The sequence below is a fragment of the Anopheles moucheti genome, chromosome 3, assembly GCF_943734755.1.
Source record: "Anopheles moucheti chromosome 3, idAnoMoucSN_F20_07, whole genome shotgun sequence".
In the NCBI taxonomy this organism is placed as follows: domain Eukaryota; kingdom Metazoa; phylum Arthropoda; class Insecta; order Diptera; family Culicidae; genus Anopheles; species Anopheles moucheti.
In genome coordinates, this window is record NC_069141.1 from 11,867,618 (window position 1) to 11,884,309 (window position 16,692).

At 39.0% G+C, this 16,692-nt stretch overlaps 2 protein-coding genes across 3 annotated transcripts; both read right to left on the bottom strand.

The window, feature by feature from the left end:
• Nucleotides 1-205: 205 nt before the first annotated feature.
• Nucleotides 206-13,426, bottom strand: LOC128305194 (synaptotagmin 1). The gene is made up of 9 exons (XM_053042528.1): nucleotides 13,286-13,426; nucleotides 12,828-12,993; nucleotides 12,007-12,254; nucleotides 11,534-11,632; nucleotides 11,232-11,426; nucleotides 10,594-10,770; nucleotides 4,806-4,923; nucleotides 4,408-4,541; nucleotides 206-1,376 (listed from the first exon to the last, which is right to left on the bottom strand). The coding sequence occupies exons 2-9, from the start codon at nucleotides 12,976-12,978 to the stop codon at nucleotides 1,185-1,187; spliced, it is 1,314 nt and encodes a 437-aa protein (XP_052898488.1). The 5' UTR covers nucleotides 12,979-12,993; nucleotides 13,286-13,426; the 3' UTR covers nucleotides 206-1,184.
• A 701-nt stretch (nucleotides 13,427-14,127) lies between these two features.
• On the bottom strand, nucleotides 14,128-16,544 carry LOC128302111 (serine palmitoyltransferase 2). Of its 2 annotated transcripts, none has more exons than XM_053038848.1 (8): nucleotides 16,391-16,544; nucleotides 16,195-16,312; nucleotides 16,073-16,128; nucleotides 15,840-15,994; nucleotides 15,618-15,763; nucleotides 15,005-15,549; nucleotides 14,674-14,936; nucleotides 14,128-14,603 (listed from the first exon to the last, which is right to left on the bottom strand). In XM_053038848.1, exons 1-8 carry the CDS (start codon nucleotides 16,466-16,468, stop codon nucleotides 14,387-14,389), a joined length of 1,578 nt encoding a protein of 525 aa, XP_052894808.1. In that variant the 5' UTR covers nucleotides 16,469-16,544; the 3' UTR covers nucleotides 14,128-14,386. The 2 variants fall into 2 exon arrangements, with proteins under 2 accessions (XP_052894808.1, XP_052894807.1); XM_053038847.1 differs by having other exon boundaries at nucleotides 16,379-16,544.
• Nucleotides 16,545-16,692: the final 148 nt, after the last annotated feature.

A 16,692-nucleotide genomic window follows, 5' to 3' on the forward strand; every position in this document is an offset into this window, starting at 1 on the left:
CTCAGATATTATCAACTTTGTTTTTTTTTCTTCTGGTTGTTTTTATGGTTATATATGCCTAATATGTTTAGTTAGATTATTTATTTAACAATAAATAGGTCAATAGTGGTTTTTTTTATATTATTCAACAAGAAATACAGACGGTACTTTTTTTCCTTCTTCTGGTTTTTTCTTCTTCTCTTTTTACTGACTGACACTAATCTACTTCGTTTTCATTTCATCTTACTTTTGCGATGCGATGAACATATGTGTGTGTGTGTGTTATTTTTTTTGTTTACTCTTTCGCTCTTTTGCAATTCTACCAGTGTAGGTGGTGCTGTTTCAATGCATCGAGCGCGTTGTCCTTTTAATGTTCGTTTTAACGTATTTATTTGTTTTATTTGTAATAATAAATGCAGACACGCATACACACACACACATACCGACACGTAACGGTCGTGTGTAAAATGTGGGAAATATAGGCGACAAATGAGGGGGAAAAATTGGTTAGCGGTGTGGTGTGTATAGTGGATACAACAAGCAAAGAGCACCGCTTAGTTAACCGAATGTCAATACTTTTCTGGCTTTTGGTCAGATTGAACAAACAAACAAGAGAACAATTATAGTAAAACTGTACACACAAATGTGGTTGTTAAAGCATGTAAGCAAATCAAACCGCAAATTCATCCGCAGTTTTCTTTTGTCGATATTTTAATGATGGCGTGTCTGGATGAACTTGGTTCATCATTGCACTAAAGCGTCGCGCGTGTCTCTTGTGTGTGTACGCAAAATCATAGTAGATCCACGTTAGGTTGGGAAAATTCTCACTTCCCGCCCCCGCGCAGTAGTAGTAGTAGTTGGGGTTTGAATCGGTACAGTTAATTCCCAATGAAAAGCGGAAAAGGTCAACTCAAGGGAGAACAATTGTGCTAAACCCGGGTATATTACCGAAGACCTTTGTCGAGGTTATTTTACAGCGCAACTTGTAACATATATGACTGTCTCTCTCACACATGTCCCAAGGTTCAACCTGAAGGGGTCCAACCATTTTCTTTGCCTGATAATGGGGGGAGGTTAGATTTTGCGAGGGTAGATTGGGATGGTGTTTCGATCCCAACTGTACTGTTGTTATGTACTCCTCCTCTACGTCCTTCGTGGGTTGTTGTGGGTTTGTTTGTTTTTTTTTAAGTACTCGTTGTCGCCGCTTAATCCTTCTTATCATCGTCCGGGTCTTTCAGCGTGTGCCATTGCGCGATCGGGCGCCTAGGCGATGCGAGCATGTCCGACCAGTGGCGAAGCTCGGTGCCGCTAGCGTTGTAGCCTAGCACCACCTTTCCGATTGGTTCCGAGGTTCCGATGCGATCGTAGTCCACTACCGTGACGACAAGATTAACTTTCTGTGGGAAATTGAATTAAAAACAATCATTAGTAATATCGGGGGGGCTGTTCCGTTGTTGTTGTCTTTTTTTTTGCTGCGTCCTGGCCGCCACATCACAAAATGCAATGCCTCTAAATGGTTTAAGCCATTTATACACCGAACAGACACGCACACGCACACACATACATACGGGCACATACATATCATATACATATTATTTTTAGTAGGTATAAATACAGCTGTTAGTAGTTGCTTGGCATGATCAACGGACTATGGCGCGCGCATTTGTTTGGATGCCCTCTGCCCACCCTCACACCACGTGCGAGCGGAGGGCGGGATGGGTTAGTTAATCACGGTATGGAACTCCTCCGGATGGATGGAGTAGTGCCAAACCCCGATCTCGCCCAATAGTCACTTGATCCTGTTCTGCACATGCAATCCATTATTTGGGGGATGGTTTTTTTGTTGTTGTTTTTGTTATTTTTTTGTACAGTAGAATATTTTACATAGGCTTTGTGAGAGTATTGTTGGAGAAAAAAATAGTTTGCATGAATTGAAGTTGAGTTGAGCGTTTTATATGTTGTGTTCTTTTATTTGCCTTTTTTGGTTTGTGGTGTTTTGGTTCGAGTTTTGAGAGATATGGCATAGCGCGTTTTCGATTTTTCAGAAAAGGAAACACAGGATGTAGATGTGTTTTTAAAGTACCATGTACAATTGTGGTGTTATCTGATGGGAAATTAGTTCAAAAATAAAATTTTAAATGCCGAATTGAACCTACACTATAAGCCGGTATCGTGCAATTGGTTAGTAGGATTTTACGATCAAACGATCGTCGAATGTGGGCAAAAGTTACGAACGGTAGAATTTTGATGACTGCGCTTTGCATGCGCATCCGTTCTTGATGATCGTTTAGTTCCCTGGAATTGGATTTTTAGTTATCCATCGAATAAAATAACAAAATAAGACGAGTTCTTTAAGACAAAGTGCCTTAGTGAATGCTACATTAGTTCAATTCAAGACAACTGCTCGAAGAACCTGCTCGATCTTAACGATCGTCAATCGTTTACGATGGTTGCTCTAAAGAAGTGCTTGACGACTACGCGATTCCGGCTTATATCATTCGTACCCAATCACCAATCTTGATTAGCGATACTCAAAATAAAAAAAACATTGGTGCACACAGCACAACTCAAATTCAGCACCCTTTCAGGTCAAGGTTTGTTTTGCAAACTCCTTTTTTTCTGCTGTAATTGGAGGGGGAGGGGGACTGGGTGGGTTTTTGGGGTGGGTGGGATTGGTTGTTGCAGTATTACTGTACTGGGAGATATTTGTGCCTACGTAAAGTCCTACTTGATTCATGTGGTGTTTGGTTTTTTTAAATACTGGTACACGGAAATGTATAATACTCGATCAAAACTGTGTTTTCCCTGTAATACGGTTATTTTTTTTTTTGTTGTGGGGGTTTTACAGTGTTGCATTTTCGCTTAAATTCTCTTCTGAATATTCGGGTTTCTTTTGTTTGGATTTATCGTATGGCTGCATTCATCTCCCCGGGAGCACCAGCCAGCAGCAGTGCAGCTTCGCTTGGAGGAGAGGAGGTACAGGTACACGCAACCCCCACGGTAAGACGTTCGGGGTGGCGCGCATTGGCAGCATAATTGAGTACTTGGGTAGCAAATTATGTGGAGCCTAGATCTCTTCGTGTTGCGCTTTTGATCTCTTGATGGAGTTAGGGGGGGGGTGGTTGGTTGGTGGGGAGTTATCATGCCGTGTTGAGGAGGTGTCGAGTCGATCTGTTAGATAATCTTCCCAGGGTCTGTTTTGAATGTACGGTTTTATTTTGTAGTTGTTTGAACTAGACAAAGGAAGTGTCTAAAAAATGTCACGCTTCTGAATTGTAGACACAAACAAAGGTTTAAAATCATCCTCTACAAGACACACATATCCTGGTTGGTCTTGCGGTGGCAGGAGATTTTAAATTTGTCTGCGGAGTTCGTTCTGCTTTTCCTTTTTTTTCTCGCTATGCATGTATGAAGTGTGTATTTATATTTGTTTAGTTTTTTTTTGGTTAGTGTTTCTGGTAGAAGTATATTTCTGTTATTCAGAGTACCGGCCAAAAAATATGGAGCACTGTGTCTTTTTTTTTTTGGAGTTTTTTTTTTATAAAACAATAATACTTGTCATTTCTACACACAGAATATCTATTGCATTTACTTTACTGACAAACATTTTCATACAAATAACAAATTACTGGATTACGGGACAGAGAGAGAGAGAGAGAAAGGGAGGCAGACAGACAGAGATAGTTCGTGGTAAGAGATAAGGGATAGAGGTGGGGAAAAAAATGGAACATTATTACTACACCACGCACGTACGTATGAATTCTTTTATATTTCAGTTTTTTTTGTAATACTACGTTTATCTTGAAACATCTTTAATTTTAAATTAGCTATTTAATCCTTTGGAAAAGTGGTAGGAATCTTTTGGGTGGCAGTCTTTAAATTTGTTTGTTTCTTGCTCTATTATTTACTGGTTTGTTTTTCTGATTAGTATATAATAAATACTCTTAATCACAGTCGTGTTTGTATCATTACAATTACATACTAAGGCTTGTTATATACGTTACGTTAATCATTAATATCGTTAGTCATTAATGTAAATCATTTAAATAGAAAAGACAACATACGTTTGTCCATTGGTGATACCACTCGCGCTCATTCAGCATATGTGGTGCATGTAAAAATTACGGGGGGAATTTTTTAAGGCATTAGGAGAGCAGGATCATGCTTTTTAGAGAACTCAAAAAAAACAATAAACAAAGTTGTAGAGAGTATAATACTGTACACAATTTGTAATACAAATACTGGTTGCCCACGAAAATAAAATATAATTTAATTGAGAAGAGAGAGAGAGAGACAGAGAGAGATGGGGGGAGGGTAGGAGATTCTATGCTTTTGGCTTGATATGTATATAAATATATATATATACACAATATATAAATACAACACAACACAGAATTTTATATGATAGTAGAATACATTCTCGCATACTTGTATTTGTTCGAAAGGAACTTCAAATGAGAACGACTCATTGTAGTAGGGATTTAGTGTACATTTTTTGATACTAGTCTTTTTCTTTTTCAAACGCTTTCCATTCTGCATCAGGGCTATCTTGACGTATGGATCTAGAAAAGAGAGGAAAACGAATTAATTTTTCACTTTGCTTTGGACAGGTGGTGTGCAACATATGCTTCCCTCCCAGATTGTTTTTTTTTTTTGATAATTATTTTGGGACGTTCCTGGGAGAAGCAAATGTGCGACAATAGTTCGTCTACTACATTTACAGCATTTTGTTGTAAAGAAAAGTGACAATACATGGGTAGCGAAACTGATAAAAGAAAATCAAAATATGCTTTAAATAACATAACATTGTTTTATTAATAGCCCACCTGATAAACCGCCAACATCCATCTTTTTGAGATTTTTCGCTTCCAAGATAACGACAGTTAATTTACCTGCAGTGGGTACATAGCGCAATGAGAAGCAAATGTCTCCCAACTTATTTTCCTGCAAGATAGTAGAGAAACGGAGAAAAAGAAAAAGAAAACAACCGAAATGGTTGAAGGTGAAACACGTCTGCCAGTTGGTTTAACGGTTGGTTGGGTGGTAAAACGAAGCGACATATGTATTTTTTTTGTTTTGTATTTTTTTTTGTTTCTAGCGGCACAGTTATATAAAATCAACCAAAAAAGACATCTTTAGGATATCATGCTTTTTTGATTCTATTTAAAAACCAGCGGCAAATTTAATTAATAATTGGGATACTTGTTCACTACGTGCTTCTAAGTTTTGTTATTAGCATTTACACTTTTAAGTTGGTATCACTCAGCAAATATACTCGGACTGTAATGTTTTAATCGGGGATATATGTATGTATTTATATATATATATAATGCGTTGTTGTCACTGTCTATATTATATATAAGGCATGGATGCAAATCTATACAGTATGTTGCAAACAAATAGAGCAATATAGTCGCAGCGTTCCTGCACTAGATGGGATAGAAACGGACACATCATAATGAAAAAACCCAAAAGCGTATACGATATTCACGGCAAACTGATGCTGAAAACACGGTTTCACTGACTACTTGCTAATATTGAATTGCGTGCACAGTTTGGTGCATGGTAACGATTCAAACGAGTGTTGCTTTGATTGTTTTTCGTCGAGCTAGTGATTTTTGAGCTTTTGCATTTCAAAAGTTTACAAAAACGTCGTGGTTATTGCTATTTAACATAACTTTTAAATCCCGTTTTTGTATACATGGGTACTGTATATGGGAATTCGTAAATCATTCACCTGAGTTAATATCTCACTGGCTGCGATATGGATCAATTAGTGAGATCGCGCAATTGAGGTGGGCCCCCAATATCGAGCAACCCAACCAAACCAACCAGTAGTGAGGGTTGACTGTCATTTTAAATCTCTACTCTTCAATCCATCGATCCTAGTATCTGTATACACTGTCAAAAGACAATCTCAACCCTTGAACTCGTGTAAATAAATAAGATGCACTGAATTGTGCGCACCGTTCAATAAGTTACTTAGCAAAGTTAGTACAGGGTGTGTGTTAGTACGGTATGTGTTTGTGTATTTTCCAATATCAATCGCCATGATTATATTCTGCGTTTGCGTGATTCATTGTACCGTGTTCGTTTTATCCTATCTACTGCTAAACTCTGCAGTGGAACAGATACTGATAATACGATTTGTTGCCCTCCGTTTCTTCATTCTTGCTTGATTCTTGCGTATTTTCACTGCTTTTAACCCTGCCGTCACCTCGTTTAAGAACATTGTTTAGTATACTATAATAATCCACACTGCGTGTTTGGGTTTTAATCGCGAAAACATATATATGTAATAGTGCCGGCATCAATAGTCCGCACTAGCAAGTTGCGCAAGTTGACATTAATTACAACACCATCCAGCAATTTTAACAGCTCGAAAGTTCATACAACAATAAAGTTATAACACTGTGGTTCAAATGAAAAGCGTATCGTCAGTAACTACTGTTTTGTGACTGAACTTTTCTTCTTATTTTGTTTGTTATATTTCTAATACTTTTTTTTTGGCTTTTGCGTGAAAGTTTTCTATTGAATCAACAATTTCAAAAAGTTTTTAGGGCCTCCTTTTAAGCAACACGTTCGCAACATCTCTCGGTGCGTTTTATTGTCTTGCATGGTATCTTACGATTGCTTGTACGAACCAAAAACAAAAACAAAACCCGCGCAATTAGTTAAAGCACTAAGCACAACATGCTCGAGAGACTTTTTCTTCGTTTGGTTTTTAGGTAAAATCTAAATTTCAGTTTATATAAGCGCCACATTGCTTCGCCACATTAGGAACAAGGGGGTGGACCGGGTGGCAGGGGGTGGTGTGTTGGGGGTGGTTTTACAATTATTATACTGACCCTCTAAAGGTACGTAATGGGGAAGGGTGGGAGGTGTTTTTTTTTTAAATCATACAATGTGGGATTCAGTTGTCAAAAAATGAAATCAAACACAAACACACAAGGGCAGTTAAAATGTTTGCTTACATTTGTAGGGATTAATAAAACAAATGGAGAGGGTGGATGTGAGGGGGGCCATGGGGGAGGGTATGGAGGGAGGTATACAACGTTCTATATAATTTCCAGTTTTTGCTACGGATGGTCATCTTTAAAAATTCAGCGTTATTTTTACAGCGCCTGTATTAGTTTGGTAACTATATTGAAACAAATGTACTACGCTAAGATGGGTTAAATATATAAATCTATCGGAAAATATGGCGATTGTAGCGGTATTTTTTTTTTGTAGTTGTTGCTATTCTTATACTGGTATTTTTTTGTGGTTGGTGTTTTTATTTTTTTTAAAAGGGAGGTAAAGGAAAACAATACACGCCAATAATATCGCCGTTCAAAGAAACACACCGTCTCATAAAAGAAAACCAACACAACACTAGTTTTCAAGCATGGAATTAAATACAGAAACATAAAATATGCTTCCAATCACATTCCATGTTTTTCTATAAAAGGTTGGAAAAAGTATATATTTTTACGATTAAAAAAGACAAACACGGACTTAGGGGAGTAAAATGTGGTTATTATTTTGTTTGTTTGTTTTTTTTTTGGTTGCCAAAAATATGTATTTAAAAATATCGTCCAAAAGAAGAACAAAAACAAGGGGGGGGGGGGAGGGAGGTGGAAAACAAAGTTTAACATTGGAACAAAAACTTTCAGGAAGACACCCAGCTCAAATAAAATGATTATAGTATGGTTTGTATATTATATATATATATATATATATATTATATATTATATATATTATATATAATATGTATATATATATATATCATATATATATTATATTATATATATATAAATATACTTTTTTTCTTGCTATGAGAAATTTTAACATAAAAAGCATCAATGGGAAGAGAGAGAGAGAGAGAGAAAGAGACAAAGGTTTATTATAAGTATGAGGTGATGAGAAACTTAAGTACGTTATAATATGCATTAAACAAAAGGAATTAGTAAGCATTCCGGCAAAATTGTTACTTAATTAAGAATAGAAGAGAAAAGAGAGAGAGAAAAAATACAACCAAACGTGTTTAATCATTGTCAGTAGTAGTAGTAGTAGTAGTAGTTTTTTTTTCTTCAAAGTAAAGATACACTTACATTTACCGCTTCAAAAACATACTTTACATTGGGAACATATCCCAAATAAACAAAAAAAAAAAAGGAAATACGATCCTCTACGATCCGCTTTTGGTTTTGTTTGGGGTGGAAAAATAAACGGTGGAAATGCGAGTGAAAGTAACTCTCGTGTCGTGTGAATTTTGTATAGGGGTAAATGCGCGCGCTTTTGATGATCACGTTGAAGCGGTTTGTTGGTTTGATTTTTTAAATTCACACAAAACTACACACACACACACACACACAGACATTACAGAGAATTAGCACTACGCACACTACGCACTAAAGCGGAGATACTACTTAGTTGTCAAATTAGTGAACAAAAATTTGTACAATCGCGATCGCGCACACAATTGTTGCCATCGCGGTCACAACGAGATAATAACCACCGAGCGCTTAGCGAAAGGGAAAAGAATTTGTGAGCGCTTCGGGCGTTAGTTTGTGGTTTTCGTGTGTATAAATGGTCCCATTTACAGATGCAAAAGAAAGCTTGAACTGCTCTTAATAAGCCCTGTGGAGTGGAGTGTGTTGTACCAGAGAGGTGTAGAGAAATAGAGATGATCGTTCTTTGTATTAATGATCACGTGAGTAAGATGGTGACTTCGGTTCTGCATTGAGCTTTGTGGGGGGTAGGGACTTTTAATCAATTAGAAAATAGTTGTGGAGATTTGTGGTGGCCGTAAGGGGTTCAAAGTGTTGTTCTATGTGTGTCGTTGCTGCTTTACGATCCAAGATCATACTATCTGTGTCAGACCTCGCGAAACCCGTATCGGTAGCATTTTCATTCGACAAAGAAAAGAACGGTGCTAACACTATAACACATCACGAAATCGATTAATCGATTTGATGCAAAGGCTCTAAGAAAAGAGTATGGCAAATCGGGGGATTTTGTTGCCCATGATGTTTGGTTACACAATCGTAAGGGACACAACAAGGGTTTTAATGTTTTTGGTGGGGTGGTTGGGCTTGGCAAGGGGGGGGGGGGGGGGCTGTTATAATGGGGGGGGGGGATCATCATTAAACACACATGTTTTTGTTGTTACATTACACAAAAGCTATACAAAAGCCAATACGATCAAACAAATATACAGCAGCGCACTTTTAAAACTGGGTAGTAAAAGGGGGGGGCTGGGGGCGGGAGGTAGTAAGTAGTAAGTGGTATTTGAATATTTTTCTTGATGGAAACAATACTTACGTGTAATGGTTTTTTTATCGAGTTTTTTTATATATTTTGAAGCAGTTACATGCATATAAAATATGTTAGATATATTTTTTTTTGATGTAGACACAACCATTCACAGGCGTAAGCACAGCAGAGAAAATTTGAGGAAAAAGAAAAAAACAATTTACGTCAATTAAATTAGTTTTTCAAAAATCAATCAATCGGACCACGATAGGAAAGAAAAAACTTAAAACTATCTCAAACAGTGTTTTTTTTTTTGGTTTCATTCAACTCATTTCAACAACGTTCTATAATAGAAGAGAGAGAGAGAGAAAGAGAGAGTAGTAGTAGTAGTAGTAGTAGTAGTAGTAGTAGTAATAGTAGTGCTGTATGGATAACACGCGTCCTTTTACACCGTCCCGGTCACGAATGTGTGTGTGGTTATTTGTTTGTTTTGTTTTTTTTGTTTACACAATAACTCAATGCTTCGTACTATATTGTTCAAATGAATTGAATTGATTGTATCAGGTTGACACCAAAACAGAACCAAAACAAATTAAATGAAGTAAGTAAGTAAGTAAGTAAGTAAGTAAGTAAAGGTACCGGTGTGTAGTTAAAGTATCGTTTTACAGCTCCACACAGAGCAATGAAATATGCTTTTTTTAGAAATATATAAAAGCTGTTGAAGATTGATTATAGAAAAAAAAAAAATAAAAACAGAACTGAAAGAATAAGTCATAGAGTTATAGTAATATATGCAATATCACGTCAAATAGAAAAATATGCTAACATGTAAGCAAATATATGAGGAGGAATGAAAATGTAAATTCAAATTAATTCAAAATCAATAAACTTGTATGATTTTCTATTGTTTTTTTTTCTATAAATATATATCAGGATTATTGATAGATTTCAAATGAGTAGGATTTGAACTGGGTGTAAGTTACAAAATAGAAAAGAAAAACATATTTTTTTAAATATATAAATGTTGTCCAAACCGCGATCGCGAAAGGCATCCGTGCTTCTTCTTCTTCTTAAACATTCCCCCGCAAAACACACAATATCGCACAAGTGTTGTTATACTCATCACGAATAAGTATTATATGTATATTAGTATAATAATAGCAGTGTGGAGTTGCTGAACTTTGTGTCCGTCCACTGTTCAATACTGGCCAAAAGTTTCGATTGTTTTGCCTTTGTTCCTAAGCCACATTATGGTTATTCATTCAATTATTCAGGTATTTAGTAGTAAGGTTCTTAATAGAACAACGAAAAGGAAAACCTCCCCCAACAACCTTCGCCGAAGGGAGGGGGAGAATATTTGGTAACATGTGTACGTACCTGCCCTCCTTCACCCTCAACGCTCTGTAACTCTCTCCATTCCTCGATCGTTTGGGCCAAATCGATCTGGCAAAGGGGTACCTTTACCTCCCCAATTTGGTCGTGCTTGGAGAAACGATCAAAATCGAATATAGCGAATACCAGCGTCTTGTTCATCGCTTCTGCATATGGGAGACTCTGTTGCCGGTGGGAAACGAAATAAAGGAAGAAAAAAGCACACAAAAACACACAACACAACATTAGTTATATTGCTTACGCTTGCCCTTCAATACTTACAATATTACAATTTGCAACTTGTTGGGATTTATCTAAAAAGGGTTTCCCGTCTTAAATGCGAGATACTTAAAACCAGATAGATCTATCTAACTTGGATATTTGGGGCGGAACACGGAACAGGGCATGGGTATGGGTTTGTGTCTGTGTGTTAGGCGATCCTAGTGAATGAGATCAAGCCCTTGATAGAAGAGTTAACCTTTCTTAGTGATACGGCGGTGTGTTGTGTTCGTGACTATAGACACACACTGCTCTGCATTGGTTGTGATGGTGATTATTTTGTTTTTATTTTGCCATTAAAACATTCAACCTGCAAACGATGCAAAAAACCCGTAAACGATCATACCGCCGCCCGAGAAACTTACCTTGAAGGTGAACGATTCGTTAAACACCGGATTCAACGTTTTACGGTGCACTTTCGTTTCGAACTTTTTCTTCTTGTCCGGCAGTAGGTACACTTTGACGTACGGATCGGATGTTCCGCCCATGTCTAGGGCAGGGAGTTCCTCCGCCTGTATCACGGTGACGGTGAGAGCATTCGAATTGAAATCATATTCCAACTGCAAGACAAACGTGAATGATCGTTAGGATCGTTAGGCTTGGGCATCTTGGGATATTATTGTTATTATCAACAAAAAAGGATATGGATTTTTTGTTTTCAGCGTACCTTGTACTGGAGTTTGCCCAGCTTTTGCTCACTCTGTTTGCTTTCGCCCTCATCACCTTCCTCGGCATTCTCCGTCAGCTCCTCCATATCGGGTTGAACCTTTGAAATGCACACACATACACACGAAACACGAAAGCGCCACCCCGGGGGCACAAATCGGGAAAAAGGAACGGATGAACGGGGTAAAAGTGTGATGAAAAAAAAAAAGAAGCACAAAAGCACATGTTAGTATGGGCCCGGTTTCCATCCCGTCTGTTCTGCGATACAGCAGAAGAGAGAGCTACATTACAGTACAAAATTCTAACATTAACATTCATCTAAAGTTGGTTCAGCCTTAAAGAGGGGTTTTACAACGAATACAAATATTTTTAGTGAGAAATTACACGATTACAAATGCACCTGTACACTGACACGTAATGAATGAGTTTTCTACTGAATACCTTTTCTTTGTATGCTGAACCTAATAATTGTACCGATTTCAAATCAACGCCTTTCATGCCCTTCTTGCCATCTTTGGATCGTCTCTTTCGGAAGCAGCGCCGGATGCAGAAACCGCAAACGCCCAGTATGATCAGTACCACGACGATGATGATCGACACGAGCCCCCAGGTCGGTATGCCCATCTCGTGCGCTAGCGCCTCCGTCATCTCGGCCGCCTTATCGCCCAACTTTTCCGCCTCCCCCTTGGTGGGCGATGCTGTGCTGAAATCTTCATTCTCTTCTGCAAGAGAGAGAGGAATGTTGGGAAAATTTGAAGGTTGAAAACAAGTACCACCGGACCATCATTATTCTCACCAGGTGGAAGTGGAAAACACACCACAATGTTCACAATGTTGTTTAAATAATTTGGGGGATAAAATCGGGATTCATTTACTCCACTTAAGAAGTACTTTTAAAATATATTCGAGTTAATTCGAGTTAATGTGTTGACCCACATTAGAAAGTTTTCGAAACAACTCTCTTTTTTTATTTCGGTCCCTATTGCAAGTAAAACATTCAGTTACACTTATATGTATATATATAAGCAAACACACACGCGCAAAGTCGTCTTCCAAATGTGTTACGATGGAGTGGGTAGAGATTGGGAAAAGAAATTGAAATAATTTTGTTTAATATTTCCCAACCCTTGCGCGGCTTGCAACAACCACCCCATTATATAAGGGTGAGCGAAACGCAAGGATAACGTAAAACGGATTAAACGATGAGAAAAAAAAAGCCCAAGAGAAGGAAATACTGGTTGTGTGGTGGTATCGAGAGTTGAAAGGCGATAAGGAAAAGGGGAAAAAACACTTACCCAGCTCAAGTTCAGACTCCGTGGTGGTCGTATGGTGCTTTTGCTTGTGGCCGAATATTTTTGTAGCTAGCGTACTGGCTACATCCGCAAGCTTTGCCGCATCCGAGTCCACCTCGGCCTCTCTCTTCCACAGGCGAGCGTTGGGAGCCATTTTTATTTTTTTCCTCTGTGAAATTAACGCACTTTATTAATTCACTCTGCGTACGATTCGGGTTTCTTTTTGCTTCTTCATCAAATCACAGAACCAAAAATCGTCCTTTCAAACACTACGAATGAGCCCGTACGTCAGGTCATGTGTGTGTGCTCTCCGGGTGGAGAGCTTTCGATTTTTCACTACAATATTTTAATGAACGATTGAGTGGCAGTAGTGTGGGGGGTTCACGAAAGCCTCAAAGCTGAGACAGTCGCCCCCTCCCCACACCGCCCCCTTACATCCAGAACTACACAACCAGATTTACCTTGCAAAGTGTTGCACTATTTAGGTTTTAAGATATCCTTTTGCACGCGCGTTACTGCTTTGCTGCACACTGCCCTACACTATCATCGTACGATTGTAACGTAGAGAAAGTGTGCGTTTTTTGGGTTCACTTCACCAAGACTACCCAGTACACCAGTGCTAGCGTTTTGGAACTTGTGCAAGAGCAAAATTTTCACATCCTCAAGATGGTAGCTATTGAACATGAATGAGAAAATCGATGCATATCAGAAAAGATTGTAAATGTAGTACATGCGCATTTGCAACGTACCTGCGTACGCAATCCTTGACAGACATGCACAGAATGTCAAAATGGGGCTTTCCACAATCAATTTCCGCAGTATAACAGTTTCAGCAACTGAGGGTGAAGCAACTGTATTGAGCATTCCCCTGTGCTTTTACCACAAAAACTTTAAACGTTTCAATAGTCAACTGGTCAATTATTACTTATTGTGTAACGTGTAAGGCTTTACCTGCCTAAAAAGCTCCAGAATTCTGCAATATGTGTGCTCAAAAGGGTAGAATAATATAAGAACATATCTTTCAAACGTTATATGCATTTTCACTAATGTAGTAGTAAGCTTTTTTAATGAACTACACTGTACAAGGCGTGTTACTTTCTGCTAAAGTGCTAGTGAGAGTTAAACCGTCATGCTCTTATCCTATCTTCATCTTTCAGTGGGGACAGCTTTAACAGCTTCGATTCTAATGTTAAAATATATTAGAGATTTGTATTGCAAAACATTCATCACATAACTGTTAATATACTGCACGCCGTACATTTTCTTTCATTTGATACATTTGCAACAAGAATCAAACTGTGTTTTATACCTTTATTGGTGAATATATCGGTGTGGAAGATACCGAAAGCTCAACCTAAAGAAATATTGACTGTAAGCTTTGTTTTCTTAATACAGTTTATCGCTTCAATCCGACCCCTTTCCATTGTCGATTAACAAAGCTTTGTTCTGGTTTGCATTCTACCCTTTTAATTAATATTAATTTAAAAGAAAATTCCACCCACCAGCAACTAGATAGATATAATGCGGTGCAAACTGTGCCGTGTGAATGTACTGCGATTGTACTAATACTCGATGGGGTTTACATTTCTAGGTTTGCGGGAATACTTTAGACCCAACGTATCGCTTATATCGTCGATGACCGAGAGAGCGTAATCTAACTGTTCCTTCGTATGTGCGGCCGACAAGCAAAAACGGATACGGCCCTCCATGATTGGTGTCGCGGGAAAACCAACACCAACGACGGCAATGTTTTTAGCAGTCAATGTTCGCACTACGGCCCTGTGTTAAGTAGGAAGGTTATTAATTAACATCCCCTATCCACACATTGGTCAGCTCGGACGGCACTTACCCAATTTTCGAAAACAGGTACACCAGCATAGGAACTACGGGCGAATCCTCATGCCCGTAGGTGATAACTCCGATCTGTGCTAGTCGCTTCCGGAAGTAGCGCGTATTTCTTGCCAACTGAGAAATACGATTTCTGCCTTCCGATGATCCATCCATTCCGAGAATAATTTTCATTGATGTTAAAATTTGTTGCGTTACGGGCGGAGACATTGAACTGGCGTAGCAGTGTGCGTGACTATGCACTCGCAGAAAGTTAATAAGCCGCTGTGGAAACAAAAGAATGATTGAAACGAATGTACAGGCCACGCCAAAAACTCTCTCGCCTCGCTTACCTTGTTGCCCGCAATATATCCTCCGGCCGAACCAAAACTTTTCGTAAACGTGCCCATTAAAATGTCGACATCGTTCGGGTTAACACCGTAATAATCCAAAACACCCCGGCCGGATGGCCCGGTCGCACCGATGCTGTGAGCTTCGTCCAGATAAATATAAGCTTTGTACTTCTTTTTCAACTCAACAATCTCGGGAAGTTTCACTATCGACCCTTCCATGCTGAAAACACCTTCCACTATTATAAGAATCTTTTTCCACGGTTTGCCAGTGCCAGGCTGTCCGGCTATAATTGAGTCCCGTAGGACACGTTCAAGGTCCACCATGTTGTTATGTTTGAAAACCTTTGGAGTTGCTCCGGAGAGTCTCAGTCCTAAAATGATCGAAGCATGATTCTTCTCATCGCTAACTACTAAACAACCCGGTGAAATCAGGGTAGGAATGTTCAAAGAGTTCGTGGCAAAGCCCATGCCAAATACGATCGCATCTTCGACGCCTAGAAATTTGGCAGTCAGCGCTTCAAGCTCGTTATGCAGTGGATTCGTTCCTGTGGATGTGAAATAGATCGTAACGCATGAGTATGTAATGTTTCATTTTTTATATGCCAGTTCTTACCTAACTCCCTGCGTGAACTGCACGATGCTAAACCGTGTGACCGAACGCATTCTTCAGATTCATCAGCACAAGGACCTTCATTCTGTGCAAAGCCGAGATAATTGTAGGAACCCAAATTCAGACACTTCGTTTCCGTTCCGGTAAATCTAGAAAAGATAGCCCCGTTTGTGGTTAAATGGTCGCCAATACTAATAAGATGCTACTGCATGTAACAAAACGTACTCAAATGACCAGCCGTAATCCTTCGTGATTCGGTCCTTCAGTACGACTTCTGCACCGGGTACGCTACAAATAGGTCTGTTCCAGCAATCTTTCACGCGTCGGTAAACATAACGCAGATAAAACTTCTCAAACGCATCGTAGAGCGGCACGTAACCCTGGGGGGAAAGTATGTCAATGTCCCTTTACATCAAGGTACGCTAAAAAGAGGTTTCTCTGGCTGTTGTAAATCTTACATCTCGATGCTTTTCCGTTGCAACCTTTGGTGTAAAGAACAGCTGGTTTATGTATCCTGTAAAAAGAAACACATTTTTGTATAGTAAAAGTCGTCAGAATAACAAATCGACCTCGTGCATACCGAGTATCATTAACAGATAGAATCCAAGATAGGTGAAACATGCGGTATGCAGCGGAACCTGCTCGTACGATGATTTCGACTGATCCGTTCTCGTCATCTTCCTGTGCAGCCCGTTATTCTACAATGATAAAACAGATTTTGGGGTGTGTGATAAGCATATTGCCCCGTGTCGAATGATTCATACCACGATTCGTACCGGTGTTGTTTTACCCATTTGTACTTGGCCCAGCCCTTGTGTCGGGTTGGTCAATCCACTCCTGATAGTTCCGTTCATTGTAGCTCACGAAAAAATGATTCCGATGGGACGTTTTTACTTTAAAACACCCGATAAGTTATTCCCTTTAACAATGTTGCGTATACCCGGACACCTGGGAAGGGAATGCAAAAACGTCAGAAAGGTCGACCAACCATATTTATAATTTTGGCAGATATATTTGATGTCGACCATTGAGTGTGTGTTGGTGCGTTCATTCGTATTGCAGGGGTTTTCCGTACAAT

Excerpts from the sequence above, each read along its gene's own strand:
- LOC128305194 (XM_053042528.1), bottom strand. The coding sequence starts at position 12,978 with ATGGCTCCCAACGCTCGCCTGTGGAAGAGAGAGGCCGAGGTGGACTCG. Across the intron at positions 12,255-12,827 it reads GGAGTCTGAACTTGAGCTGG|AAGAGAATGAAGATTTCAGC; the intron begins GTAAGTGTTTTT and ends TCTCTCTTGCAG. Across the intron at positions 1,377-4,407 it reads TTCCTTTCGAACAAATACAA|AAAGTTAATCTTGTCGTCAC; the intron begins GTATGCGAGAAT and ends AATTTCCCACAG.
- LOC128302111 (XM_053038847.1), bottom strand. The coding sequence starts at position 16,468 with ATGAACGGAACTATCAGGAGTGGATTGACCAACCCGACACAAGGGCTG. Across the intron at positions 15,995-16,072 it reads CAACGGAAAAGCATCGAGAT|GGTTACGTGCCGCTCTACGA; the intron begins GTAAGATTTACA and ends CTTTCCCCCCAG. Across the intron at positions 14,604-14,673 it reads TACCTGTTTTCGAAAATTGG|GGCCGTAGTGCGAACATTGA; the intron begins GTAAGTGCCGTC and ends TACTTAACACAG.